General features: G+C 42.6%; 1 protein-coding gene across 2 annotated transcripts in view; it reads left to right on the top strand.

Annotated features, from left to right (window-relative positions):
- Positions 1-5,394: 5,394 nt before the first annotated feature.
- Positions 5,395-14,159, top strand: part of grm5b (glutamate receptor, metabotropic 5b) — a 69,150-nt gene continuing 60,385 nt past the window's right edge. Inside the window, exons 1-4 of one of the 2 annotated variants that reach the window (XM_075473602.1) lie at positions 5,395-5,549; positions 9,402-9,914; positions 10,454-10,897; positions 11,085-11,199. In XM_075473602.1, coding sequence (XP_075329717.1) covers positions 9,759-9,914; positions 10,454-10,897; positions 11,085-11,199 — 715 coding nt within the window. In that variant the 5' untranslated portion in view covers positions 5,395-5,549; positions 9,402-9,758. Of the gene's footprint in view, positions 5,554-9,401; positions 9,915-10,453; positions 10,898-11,084; positions 11,200-14,159 lie in introns of both variants that reach the window. The other variant, XM_075473601.1, reaches the window with a different exon arrangement.

The following is a 14,159-nucleotide window of genomic DNA, read 5'->3' as shown; positions in this document are numbered from 1 at the left end:
CTCAGTGATAAATGAGTTTAATGTGTGTGAGTGTTAGACAAATGGACCTTATTCATTGGTTGCTTGAATATTTTCTGTTTTACCCCAATGGTGAAGGGTTGCCATGGAAATGGGACATCACATAACTCGGGCTCTATTTAGGATATCAATGACAGGATGTTATGTCACAACAAACAGAAATATATCCTGTGTTTGAGTTTGTATGAACTGTGGATGTCTGTGTGAGAGATCAAAGAAATCTTTAAATCTATTCTATGAGTGAGATGCTCAGCATGCTGAAACGTCTATCTAAGGTGAGGGTTTTCTAAGCTCTGCTCTAACCTCCAACGCTGTTCATTTAGGCTTAAAACTGGGGCATATCAACAGAAGAGGGATTATGTTACATCCAAATTAAGAGCCTGGAACCTCCAAAGTCTGCACTTTAAGACCAAATTTGCTAGAAAAAAAAAAGCCTAATCTGCAGCACACATCTGGTACGTAGTCATTTGTATCCCATAATCCATTGCAGGCAGTCAATTTTTAAAGTGGTGCATTCAAGTGATCACCAACCATGCTGTCACATCTGTGGTTGTGTGGTCATCAGTCACCACTGAACACATGAGGTAATCTGAATCAATGAAAAGAGAAACTGCATGATGTAACTGCTGGAAAACAGTACTGAATCTGAGTGTTTTGTTGGTGTTCTGATTGAAATTACACTGAATAAACTCTGGAGTGAAAGTTAGACACAACAAAAGGGATCAAACCTATGGCGCTGAAGGAATCCGATCCTGGTTATCTATGGTTCATTTTTAGACAAAGAATGAAGTCATATCATTTGACGAAAGCGAAGTGTCCAAAAAGCTTGTTTAAGAACATAATGCAACTAAAGGAATCACATTTGTTTTCGGAGGCAGATTGGATCATCGAGGAGATGAATGATACAAATCTTACAAAATAAGTGGAGACGGGACAGATGATTCTGTTCAGCCCAGAGTTTTGAGAGTAAACCCAGGACTCGCTGGAGGAATTGCATCTCTTGGCTGGTTTAGGAACTCCCGAAAGAGTCTGTCTGAAAGAGCTGGATGTTATAGCTAGGGAGTAGAAAGGTCTGGGCATCTCTGCTCAGACTGCTGCCCCTACAACCTTGTCTTGGATAAGTGACAGAAAATATATAGAGGAATTGATTTTTTTTCAGCTGCTCTTTCCTGGACGCTTTGATATTTTGACCCTCCCAAAGTGTGCAGTTGATTTAAAACAGCCAAGTCGCCACAGTAAAATGTAGTAATTGCTCTGCCGAAAGGGCCCAGTGTCACCCTCATTTCATCACACGACACTTAGAGTAGAGCGGGCTTTCCCTAACAACATCCCAGTTATTGCCTAAACTCAACCACATTTAGAGCGCAAAATTAATCAACATATTATCTGTCAATCAATTTGACCAAACAGAGAGTTATGAAAATCATTGTTGGAAACCTTTTTGTAGTCCTCGCTAAGCAAACTGGGTCCAATTTGATCAAGGTTAGGTTTTTTTGTGTTTTTTTTTGGGGGGGGGGGTTGTTTTGTTTAATCTTAGTATTTGCCAAATGTTCATCAAGCTTCTTTTGATACTGTCCGGCAGAGTTCTTTTCTAACATTCTCAAAGCAGTGGTTTTCGTCTTTGTTACCATAATGACTATACTTTTATAGAGTATAGCTAACTCCTAAAACAAGATTGTTTTATTAGGCTTGCGCACTTAAACTGTGGAGGCCTCTGGATCAACAGAAAAGTGGTTTGGTTCTGGTTCACAAGCAAAGCTCCTGTTTGTCCATCCATCCATCCATCCATCCATCATCTTCCGCTTGTCCGGGGATCGGGTCGCGGGGGCAGCAGCTTAAGCAGAGAAACCCAGACGTCCCTGTCCCCGGCCACTTCCTCCAGCTCTTCTGGGGGGACCCCGAGGCGTTCCCAGGCCAGCCGAGAAACATAGTCTCTCCAACGTGTCCTGGGTCTTCCCCCGGGCCTCCTCCCAGTGGGACGGGCCCGGAACACCTCACCAGGGAGGCGTCCAGGAGGCATTCTCACTAGATGCCCGAGCCACCTCATCTGACTCCTCTCGATGCGGAGGAGCAGCGGTTCTACTCCGAGCCCCTCCCGGATGACCGAGCTTCTCACCCTATCTCTAAGGGAGAGCCCAGACACCCTGCGGAGGAAACTCATTTCGGCCGCTTGTATTCGCGATCTCGTTCTTTCGGTCACTACCCACAGCTCGTGACCATAGGTGAGGGTAGGAACATAGATTGACCGGTAAATCGAGAGCTTCGCCTTCTGGCTCAGCTCCTTCTTCACCACGACGGGCCGGTGCAGAGCCCGCATCACTGCAGACGCCGCACCGATCCGTCTGTCAATCTCCTGTTCCATTCGTCCCTCACTCGTGAACAAGACCCCGAGATACTTAAACTCCTCCACTTGGGGAAGGATCTCATTCCCGACCCGGAGAGGGTCTCCTGTTTGTTTGGAACCTAAAATGTTGGTTTCTGACAAGACCAGGGAGGTGTCTGATCCAACAGTAGTCATGGAGACATTGGGGTCACCACTGGGTGTGGTGCTAAACAAACAACTTAAACTGGGGATTCAAAGAAATTCAACTTTTAGCATTCAGGACATTTGCTGAATTTCAGCAGCTTGCCGACCTCACTGATTGGAGTGTGGCACTGGGGCTGCAGTTGAAATGCGTCGGTTCATTACAGGGCAAGTGGCTTGTGGTTTCGAACAGAACTGGAGAGTGAAGGAGAACCAGGAAGCCTCTCAGGTGGACAAAAAAAAAAGCTTGAGAGTCTAGGGTAGGGATGTCAAACTCTGGTCCTCGAGGGCCACTATCCTGCAGGTTTTTAGATGTTTCCCTGCTTCAATCAGGTGTGTTGGAGCAGGGAAATATCTAAAACCTGCAGGACAACAGCTCTCGAGGACCGGAGTTTGACATCCTTGGCCTTGGACCAGAGGGGACATTGTTCTTATTGCTGGTTGTGTGATTCGTTTTTGACACTTTGACCCCTAAAGGGCTGAAAATATTTTGTACATTTAAGCCTAAGTGCACAGCATACACTTGTATATTACACACTTAAAATCTGTTCCATGTAAACTCATACATTTGACAGTTATCTTATTCGCTTGTATAAAACAAGCCCAGAAAAGCAAGAATGAGAGAAAAAGAGATCCCGTTTGTAAGCTATGTTCGTCCTTCATCGGTCTGTGAAGTGTGTGAAGGCAAGCAGCTATGTGCAAACATGTATATGTGTATGCTCTTTTAATGGCCGACTAATCCCAAATGCATTTGGCTGACAAATTAATCCAAGCCTTGTCAAAGCCGAGCTCTAAACCCTCCACTATGCCATGCAGCTATCTCCATCTCCCCCTAGATCTCTTCCCTGGCTTCACTCTATCAGTATGTATCTCCAGATGGTATCTTGGAGCAAGGTGTGATGCGAGATAGAGAGACAGACAGACCGTGCACACAGAGAGCGGGTGGGTGACCTGTGACGAGGAGGGAGCCTCTTCATTAGAGCGCTGCATAGAGAAAGAGAGAGGCGAGGTGGCTCATATGTTGCACTCGTGAAAAAGTAGATTAGGCACCGCGAGCATGATGCCGTGATGCACGCCTAAGGGATGCTGCGTTTCTCCAGGAGTATTCACCCCTGCAAGGAAAGGTATGTGACTCCAATCTCTCCATAGGAATAGCCTAATGTAGAGGCACGAAGAGATGATTAGATGTCCTGATCTAAGATCATGTGTCAGTTGTGCAGCTCCCCAGTTTGACTTCCTCTACGCCTTGTGTAAACCTGCAATGTTAGTTTTCAATCTCCCTTAATTCCCTCAACTGCAATTTTCACGTTACTTTGACACTCAACTGTTACGCTCAGGTCTTGTTTTTTTTTTGCACACGCAGTTCCAGCCTATTGTTTATGGAAGCAAATCGTGATCAAAATTCAAATTCAAATGCATTATCAGAAACTCGGGCAGTACGAAATGAAAAGTTGAAATTTCATTAGAAGAAGCCCACACAAACGAGTCTTTCTTACGGTGCCTATAATAGCCCGTGGCTGAAGGCTTGTTATGGTCAGTGTTTGCGTTGTGGCTGTGTAGGCGAGCGGGACGTTTCCATTAGATTTGTATCGATTAAAAAAAAAAAAAAAAAAAAATCTTTAATGATTGGATCTCAGTAACTCCTTTTTTTTCTTTTTTTTTTAAATGGACACCAGACTAAACCATATAAGTTAATGGCTATTTTACTCCCGTGACCACTGCGAGACTTCAAATGTTATCGATCTCGTTGACTTCATCGTTATCTCAGCCTGCAGCGTTACCTCTGGTGTCCACTTGATCAGTAAGGAGAAAGAGGCGAGCCCATAGGCCCCGTCCACTGTCATCCTACATATATGGCTCATGGAGAGGGGCTTCTGGAGTGCATCTTCCATTTATATCTGAACTTTTTCATATGCTGAAGCTGGAAGTTGAAGACGCTGAAGAAGCAGAGGACCTTTCTGAGAATCGCGTCAGACAGAGACGCGAGGGACGCGAAAATTGGTTTAACGTGGTTGAGAGACAGATTGACAGACAACAGGTGACACAAGCCTTAAAGACAGAGGGACACAACTTGATTTGCTCCTTTTGTGTAGTTCCTAGTCTTTGCGTAGTGCCCTCTTGTGTTACTTGATGTTTCCAACTGATATATTGTGTAACGGGCTATGGTTAGACCATTCGGTGTCATTTCTTGACCCCCCCCCCCCCCCCCCCCCCCCCCCCAGCAGTTGTTCAATTAGACAGAAAAGCCTGTCCCACGTGGAAAAGATGCCGCCGGCGGTCACAGCATCGACGAGTTTGAAAGTGCAGTCCTGTTGCAGAAACCCAACAGCTAATAGCACCAAACGGGGATTTAGCGGGAAAACCAAATGAGCCTTTGACGCAAGTTAACTGGCCTCACCCTGTGATTAAAATATAAATAAATAAAACGCAATGAAGGTAAACAAGTACACATTGTAACTCTGTGGACTGTACAGACAAGGCTAAAGACAACATATTTACAAGCAATGTGTACCTTTTTCTAGTTGGTTATCATCATTATCAGAAGGATAACACAAGATGGCTTATGAACTGTCACTAATAGAAATTGATGGTCAACAAGCATGCTGTTCATAACGGCACGGACCAGCCAAGCTGTGAGGTAAAAAGGTGTGTGTTTGAGTACAGGGAAAATAATAATTTAAAAATAAAATAAAAAGACAGAGAGCATCAGAGAGAAAGAAGAGCGGGAGATGTTGGGCAAAAAGGGGGGCGGGGGGGGGGGGGGGGGGGGGGTGCTGAGGAGAGGAGGAGCAGAGGGATGGAATGAAGGAGAGAGGTGTTTGGAGAGAGGCTCAGGTGTGCGTGACTGGAAAACGGAGGAAGCTCTGAAGCTGCACAGCGATCAGGGGCAGCTTTGGGCTGTTTGTCATTGGAGTATCGATAGCCTCTCTTTTTTCTTTTCTTCCTGTGGTGGCACCACGCATCCTATTTATCAAGCGAGACTCTGCGAGTGACTTCAGAGAGACATGTAGGTAAGATTCCGGTGAAATACACCCTGAATGAAAAAGAACTGTAATTTATTCAACAGAAATGTACCCAGTGTCCTTACTCCTGCATTCAGCTTGGGAGTCAATTTTTTGTCGCACTTTTCTGGCGTTTTTTCCTTAAGGCACTTTGCGCTAACATCTGGATCAGTTATCACTTATTATATTATAAGGCATCGTCCCGCGTAACCTAGTTAAAGAGAGCAGCTCGTTGCACTGATGAATATGAGATGCAAATAAGACTGAGTGGGCTTAGAAACACCCTTTTATTCGGTGTATGCTGTAGCCATGTTCATTTCAGACGGTGTCTCTGTCATGTTTTGCATCATTCACTCGTGTTAAATTGTGTGTGTGTGTGTGTGTGTGTTTGATTCGGTGCAAATGATGGACTCATCTTCTTTTGCGGTTGACGGATGCAGCGCTGCGCCAGTATTTCTCCTTGGAGAGAGGCAGTTTGACCAGACGCTGTTCGTCAGTGATTTATTAAAAGCTTGCAAAATGTCACACCAGTCAATTAATTAAACTTAAAATGGTTGCTGTACGAGCACAGTCGAAACCACGATAGAAGGAGAAATTGAAGTCGATACAAACAGGTTGCTCGAGGACCGATGATTGAGGACTAACGGCGCAGGGCGCAGTTAAAACATTGCGGGACAAGTGATTTAAGGTCAGTCCTTGTTTGGGGAAGTTATGCACTGTCACACCTTGTCTGATGTTTTTTGCAGCAGGCATTGCGTGAGTGTGGTTGCACTCCCTGGTGACGGTGGTTGCATGTGTGTCACTGACACTAATTAGTATATTAGTGCTCATTAACAGGTTTCTGATGAAATGCTCTCTATTCTGTGTTGATACTACTTTAATCACCTGGGTTTAGTTTGGGCATGGATGCAATATGTTATTTATTGAGGCCTTTATTTTTAGAGAAACAACAAATTGTAGCTCTCAGGTCATTTGGAACACCAGTAATGCTACACCAGTGTGTCTGGTGTCCCTGTAGGGTTGGTGGTGTCCTTCATCTGAGCACCAGAAACATTTGTCCGTGGCACAGAGATGATTCCAGAAACCATTGAGCAATAGGCTACACATGATGCAAATAAACATTTAGAGTTTCTTTTAAAACATGCTGAAACATGCTGTTTCCTGGGACTCGGGCAAAAAAAAAATAATAAAAAAAAAAATAATAATAATCTTTTGTCCAATCTGTAACAAGAAACAAGAGGCACACCGAGACACTTTTCACAAGCTCACTCAGCAGAAAGCCTCTGCTAAAAAGCTCAATGTGTATTGTCAACAGAAAAAGCAATGTGACCCATTTCAGATCCCGGCAATTGAGTTGAGAAATGTTGCGTTGTCAGGGGATGGTTCCTATTTTCTCTGTGTTTCTGTTAAACATTCTCGTCCCTGAGTTTACTGCTGCTGTTGTACACCAAATTCTTAACTCGGAGACAAGGAACTTCTCTTGATATGCAAAGATCTGTAGACCTTATGCAAACTCAAACCTAAAAGAGTCTGCCGTAAAAGAGAAGCGCACACACCGATAGGATGATAAAAGAATAGTCTCTTTCTCTCATACATTTATGTGGGTGGATGCACGTCTATTTGTGAATGGCATTAGTGAATGCTTGCCTCACTGTCTCAGTTTGAGCATGCGTATTGGGGATAATTGCGGGTAGCTTTCTGATGTATATTTGTTTTAGAACCCCCCCCCCCTCCCCAATTTACTGTCTCAAGTCTAAATGTACTGACTTTGTACAGCCTGTGTTCAACTGCTAAGAAGGGCAGCTACAATGTATTTTGAAAACTCCACACTACCTCCCGCCCGATCATTAATTTCAAGCAAAAATGTATCTGTGTCATATTGAGCAAGATGGAGGAAGTGAATGAATATTTGCAAGGGATGTCTCTAAATATTCCGTTGCAGTTAATGTCCCCTGTTTAACACGCGGTGAATTAAATGCTTTCTCAACACGGAGAACAGCATGTCAGCACTAATGAAATTCAGTGAATTAAAGAAAGGGAAGGGGTTTGTTTGCTTCTGTCTATGCTGTGTGTTTATATCCATGTAAAAGTGGATTTGGAAGGTTTTGTATCACATTTGTGTGTAGTTTGGATAGAGCTAAAGACATTAGTGCCTAATGGTGTGTTGGAGATGTTTGTTTAGGGAATGAGTGGTTGATTTGGTATGGTTAGGCCTGCACAACAAGAGAGCGACATAGATGGAGTGTTACAGAGTAGCACAGCGTCGATGTGACTTAGAGAGCGTAGCAAATGAAATGGTGGAAAGAGAAACGTGTGAAAAGAACGTAGTTAGAGGGATTGTGTGTATGACTACAAAGCAGTAACATGAAGTAAAAAGAATTAGAAATCATGCCTGACTCGTGTGTGTGCACATTACGACTTGTGGAGCACGGACACAGATGGGCTCATATGTGGCACCAGGTCTTAATGGGTTAATGGGCTCGTAGACAGAGAGAATAGGAAACAGAAACAGACACATCACTGATTCAGACGGGGTGTATGCGTGGGACAGAGCTGAGTTTTGTTTGATTTGTTCATTATTGGAGCAGCAGTTAGCCTTTTTGCCATACTGACACAGTCAAGTTAATTACAGTCAGGGAGACTCTCTGTCCCCTGATGCCTCTTTTTTTTCTTTTTTTTTACTGCCCCTGCCTTCCTCTCTTTCTTTTATCTCTTTCTCTGCCTGTCTGTACTTCCTGAGGCATACACTTCCCCTCTCTATTTCTTCTCCCACCTTTCCCTCTTTTCTGCTTTTCTTTCTATCTTACCTCCATCTGCCTTTTCATCTGAGGCGCGCTGCCTCCTTCCATTTTCTGTGTCCTTTTCATCCTCTATTTCTGTATTTCCTAACATTCCCGTCACGACCTTGATCCTGTTTTGCATGAGCAGTGGCTTCTCTGCTGTCCGAGCCGTCCCGGATCACCTGCTATTTATGTTCAATAAGATCTCTGCATTGTAAGGAAAAAATTGTGAGTTTAAGCAAAATATAATTCTTATCCTTTAAGGTAGGGAAAAGGTTGCCTTTAACATACCTCAGTGGAAGATACTGATGTGTTAAACTCAGGATGCCTGTTGGATGTCCTATTGCTTGATGTGTCCTGTAAATTTGTTTGAATCATCCTCTCAGTAGCTTTCTTACCCGTATCTTTCAAAGGGGATTCTTCACGGCTGCCTAACCTCAGATTTTGAATTTAAGAATTCATGATAAGAAGAAACAAGCTGAAGTCTACCTTATTTTCTAGAACAAAAAGAATACAAAATACCCATAAATGTTTCCTCCGTTCCTGTACACACTCGTTGACTGTATTTATATAAGGGTGATAAAAACCTGAACAAAGTTATGTTGAAGTGGCTAAAGCAGTGGTTATTATGTGAGTTATATTTGCAACATTTGAATTCTCATCACATGGCTTTAGCTTTAAAATTGGCCCTATTAAAATATATCAGTTCAGGCTGTCATTTATTAAGTTTTCCACACTTTTCAAGACCTATCTAAATAAATAAACATGTCTCCAAATGAAGGTTTTTGAAAAGAACAAAATCGTAGACTCTAATTTTTATTTATGAATTTGCCTTTGACCTTATTTAGAAGATCCAGGAGTATTAAGCGTTAAACCAAAGCTCAATAATGCTGATCTCCCAACTTGTTTGTTTATCTCAGGTTTAATGAAGAGATATCAGATCCCATGCTGTCATTACTATGTTAGAAGTAAATGAATAAGCTTTTCAAAAAGACTGAGCGGCTAATAAATTATGCTTGTGTAATTCAAGATCGGTTAAGAATTTCAAATTATAATCAAATCTTTTTCTGCCCACAGGTTCATGAGAACATGTCTTTCTGTCAGCTGTTACAGTGGACACCAACTCAGCCTTGTAATTGGGGAATCCTGGAGTTGTTTCAGCCGATGAGAATTAGTCCAGATTTTCTTTTTTATTTCCCAGGTTGCACCGCTGCACCTGTCTCAGCTGTTTCACTGATGGTCCCACCTTGACATCCAAAGGAAAGAGAGGCAAGCTGGGAAGCAACATATTAAAATACATTTTTCAAGTCCTCCACTGTGCTACAAGCTCGTGCTATGGGCAGGGAAAGTGTTTCTGGGACAAGTGGTACCCTGTGACGACTCTGCACGGCAAGTCTAAGATCTGCTTCTGCTTTGTGACCTCAACGGGAAAAGATGACGTTTTGGCTGCTCCTCGTTCTGTCCATTTGGGTGGAGCTTGAACAAGTTGACTCTGCTCATGCCAATGAACGGAGAGTTGTGGCACATATACCTGGTGACATCATCATTGGAGCATTGTTCTCTGTCCATCATCAGCCTACTGCTGACAAGGTGATTTACTGTTTGCTGTGTCTGTCTGTAGCAATTGGTTCACTTTCTGCATGCATAAAATTTGTAAAAAGACGGTGAGAAAAAGGATATAAATTTTGCCAAACTGATTAACTACTGAACCAAGAGTGTTAATGTTGTTTTGCTTATTAAGACCAAAGGAATACGTTCAGTTTGTAAAATGGTTACCTCTGTGTGAGTCTACGATCATCCAAGCTTCATTAGTTGCCCGAGGAACCAGTTGTCACCCACTGACATTTATGCTTTTTTCATCTCATTATGGATAATTGCAAAAGGGAGAAACAAAACAAGAATCTTTGAACCTGGCAACTATGTAAATGTAAACCCATGTTAGCAAAGTACTAAGGCGTTTGGTGCATAGTTTAGAAAATGTTCTCATTTAGTCTGCTAAATAAGTATTAAATAATCTGCCTGAATAATTCATTAGATTACTGGTTATGTCAACTCTAAGACAATGTTGGTATCTAAATGTCAATTTGCTTTGACTTGATTTACTTTCTCCTTCTACCCTGTCTGCTCAGGTACATGAGCGCAAGTGTGGTGCCGTGCGAGAGCAGTATGGCATCCAGAGGGTGGAGGCCATGATGTATACGCTGGACCGCATCAACGCCGACCCGCAAATTCTCCCCAACATCAGCCTGGGCTGTGAGATCCGAGACTCCTGTTGGCACTCGGCTGTGGCTCTAGAGCAGAGCATCGAGTTCATCAGGGATTCACTGGTCTCTTCTGATGAGGCTGAGGAGTGGGGTGGCAGTTCTTGGGGAGGTGTAGGAGGGGGAGGAGGCGGGGGAGCGACAATGAAATGCTCAGACCCCTCTGCTACTCCGATGCGAGGAAAGAAACCCATCGTGGGATTGATTGGACCTGGGTCAAGCTCAGTGGCCATTCAGGTCCAGAATCTGCTACAGCTATTCAACATACCACAGATTGCCTACTCTGCTACTAGTATGGACCTCAGTGATAAGGTGAGCACGATGACTGATGTTGTTTAATCTGCACAGATGCAGACATGTCAATATTAGAGAAAATTGATTTGTTCCACTTAGATGTAATATAACTTAATTATGCAAACGTATTCATTATCCACTTTGCTAAATGTCCTACTTCCTGCTGTATAAGTGCTTGCCACTGATTCAGTCTCCATTGTTTCAGAGCCTTTACAAATATTTCATGCGGGTAGTGCCTTCGGATGCCCAGCAAGCACGAGCTATGGTGGACATTGTCAAGAGATACAACTGGAGCTATGTGTCTGCTATCCACACTGAAGGTACAACCACCCACACTTCCAATCTCCAGTCTTTTCCTTTGTCTTGCTCTGTCTTTGTCCTCTATGCTGTGATCTTGCCTACTCATTTTTATTTAACCATGTATCTTTTATGTGCAATGCTGTCCAAGTAATGGTGTGCGCTAGAATGTTTTCATTCTGAAAACAAATGTCATGTTTCAAGAGAGGGAAGTTCTTGAGAACCAGAAAGCAAAAAAAGTTGTATCACAAACAACACAGGGCTACTTTATTAGTTCAAAGAAAATAAGAAATGGGAGAAGCAAATTTAATTGAGTGTAGCAACACTGCGGCAGAGAGAGGAGGAAGAAGTGGTTTTTAAAGCGACGGGTTTAGAGCTTACGAAGGGAAATGTGTTAAAAATTGAATTACTGTAGCTGGGATGAAGCCAGCTATATGCCAAAAGACTGATGAAGCAGGAGTGTCCTAAAGTGGGGAAGTAGATCAGCAGGTAATGGCTGGAGGACAGAGGGAACCAAAAGGTCACGAGAAACACATTCCTCTGATTTCAAAATGCTTCTCAAAATAAAAGTCCAAATTCACAGTGACGAACGACAAGGGAGAAACACTCAGACCTCGGGGAGGATTATGTACTACAGACAAGAGAAAATCCTTTTTAGAGCAAAGGAAAAAATCTTTCAATTGTGTTACTCATCCATTCACTCACTTACGATGGAGCTAGAATTGAGTTGAGTCAGAGTTTACTAATGGGAGATGTTGCAGATAGTGTGTCAGCCACCTGAAGTGGAGGACAATGCATTGGAGTCTGAGTGCATTTGTCCACTAAGCCAAGGGTTGCTCACCCTGTGTGTGATAAAGAGTGATAAGCACACCCACATACGCACACTCATACGTGCACACACTGTTCCACATTAAAGACTGTAGATTCAGGCGCCTGGCTTTATCGGGGGGGGAATGTAGGTATAAATACTGAGTGTGTGTGTGTGTGTGTGTGTGTGTGCTAGTGGTTTGGTCTGCAAGTGTTTGTATATTACATAAACGTACTGAGTATTCATGTATGTGTATGTGTGTGAGAGAGAAGTTTGTGTTAGCCTGGTGAGTGAAATGGAGGAGGTGGAATACATAATGCAATGCTGTAGCTGAGGCCAATCTGCATAAGGCATACTGATCAGGTATTGACAGATTTTAATGTAAAACTACAGACATCACCAAATCTAATTTTTTAAAAATGTATTTATGACCCATGAGCATTATTTGATTTTAAGAGATGTTCTAATTCATTAACTTCTGAAACCATGATCAAATTTGCTGTTTGAATCTGAATTCATAATTCTTGGACTAATTTATGTTTAATGTTCAATCATTGAAAATCACTGCATTGAAAGCGTAGTATAGTTTACGAAAAATATGTCATTGAAATCTGCAGGTCAATCAAAATTCTGCTTAAAAGTTACAGCAACAATTTGAAAAGGGGAATAAGAGAGAAAAATGATATCCCTCTTCTACTTTTCCACGCCAGAGATGCTTGATATACACAATAGGCAGCAGGAGAAGATAAATGGAGTCGTATGATGACCCGCTTAATGAGCCACAAATGACATCTCTCGACCAGTCCAGGGTGTACCCTGCCTATCGCCCAATGACAGCTGGGATAGGCTGTGAATGGATGGAGGGAGGGATGGATGGATGGATGAAATGTCTGAAATGCACTACATTTAAACAGATGATCTGCAGGATGGCACATGTCAGTGCAGCAACAGAGAGAGTCACATCATAATCACATGCATGATGACGTGCTCGAGGCATGGATGTTCATCACCAGGAGTTTTGAAGGTTAAAAACGTACAAATTATTCCAATATTTAGGTTAATTAGTGAGTGTAAGATAAACGAAATGTATATATAGAGCTGTGAGGAATGTGGGCTCTATTATAGTAAATGATACATTAATATGAATGGATGAGAATATAAGGCACTAATACTACCCATGTTAGTTCAAGCGTCTGCGATTACGTAATTATTTTCTGAAATTTTCTCAACTAAAAATGAAATGAGATATATTAAGAGATGCTAAACATATTTGCAAATCTGCCTGAGTTAGTTTATGTAAATAAAGGGCTCCAGACAAATCGTCCTACATATTTATAACGGTGTGGCGTCAGAGAGAACATTTGTTTTACTCGTGACATTTTTTTTTCCTTCTCCTGCGAGTAATCGGCATATGAGTGGGGTCCTGTGCGCTTGTTCATTAATCTTAGCAACAATGCGAGGAGCATGTGTGGTACCTTTCTTGGAATTTCAGGTGCTGCTGTTGTTGTTGTTGTTGTTGTTGTTGTTGTTGTGTGTACAACGTGTGACTTCGTCAGGAAAGTGTCGGTCTTTGTGCGCACACAGAGAGGTAGGTTTAACCTTGGAACTGGCTCTCAAGGTTGCACGCTGTCTTCTCAAACACAAGCCCTCAGACACAGAGTAAGAGAGGAGAGGAAGGAAAGAATTTAAAAGGGCTGGAATTCTGAAAGGAATCTAGAGGAAATGAAATGTCTGCTGACGGGGGGGAAAAAAGGAGCAAGAATAATTGGGGATGAGGAACAAGGGAGGAAGAAAGAATGGGAGAACAAGTGATAATAGTGCCAGAAAACCACAGACGGCACAATGTGGGTATGTTTGTGTGAGTGTATGTGACTGTGTGCTTGGATGTGGGGTGTTTAGGATAGATAGGAGGGCATACAGAAGCTGCAGAATCAGAGAAAATTTGGTGGGGAGGTTTGTAGAGACTCATTAATTCTATGCATTACCATTTTGCATCTGGGGGCAAAAGACAGGGAAACTGATTTTCAGCAAACTGAATAATACATGTTATGTCAGCATAGTAATTATACTCACAGAATCATGGAATACTGTGAGTGTAACTTTTTCATTGTAATGATTTATCACACGTGCTTAATTATGTAACTGTTTTTATCATTTAAAATGGACATAAGATGC

Source organism: Odontesthes bonariensis, chromosome 9, assembly GCF_027942865.1.
Source record: "Odontesthes bonariensis isolate fOdoBon6 chromosome 9, fOdoBon6.hap1, whole genome shotgun sequence".
Lineage (NCBI taxonomy): Eukaryota > Metazoa > Chordata > Actinopteri > Atheriniformes > Atherinopsidae > Odontesthes > Odontesthes bonariensis.
The sequence above is the reverse complement of the archived record's forward strand: the minus strand, read 5'-3'. Positions and strand labels throughout refer to the sequence as shown.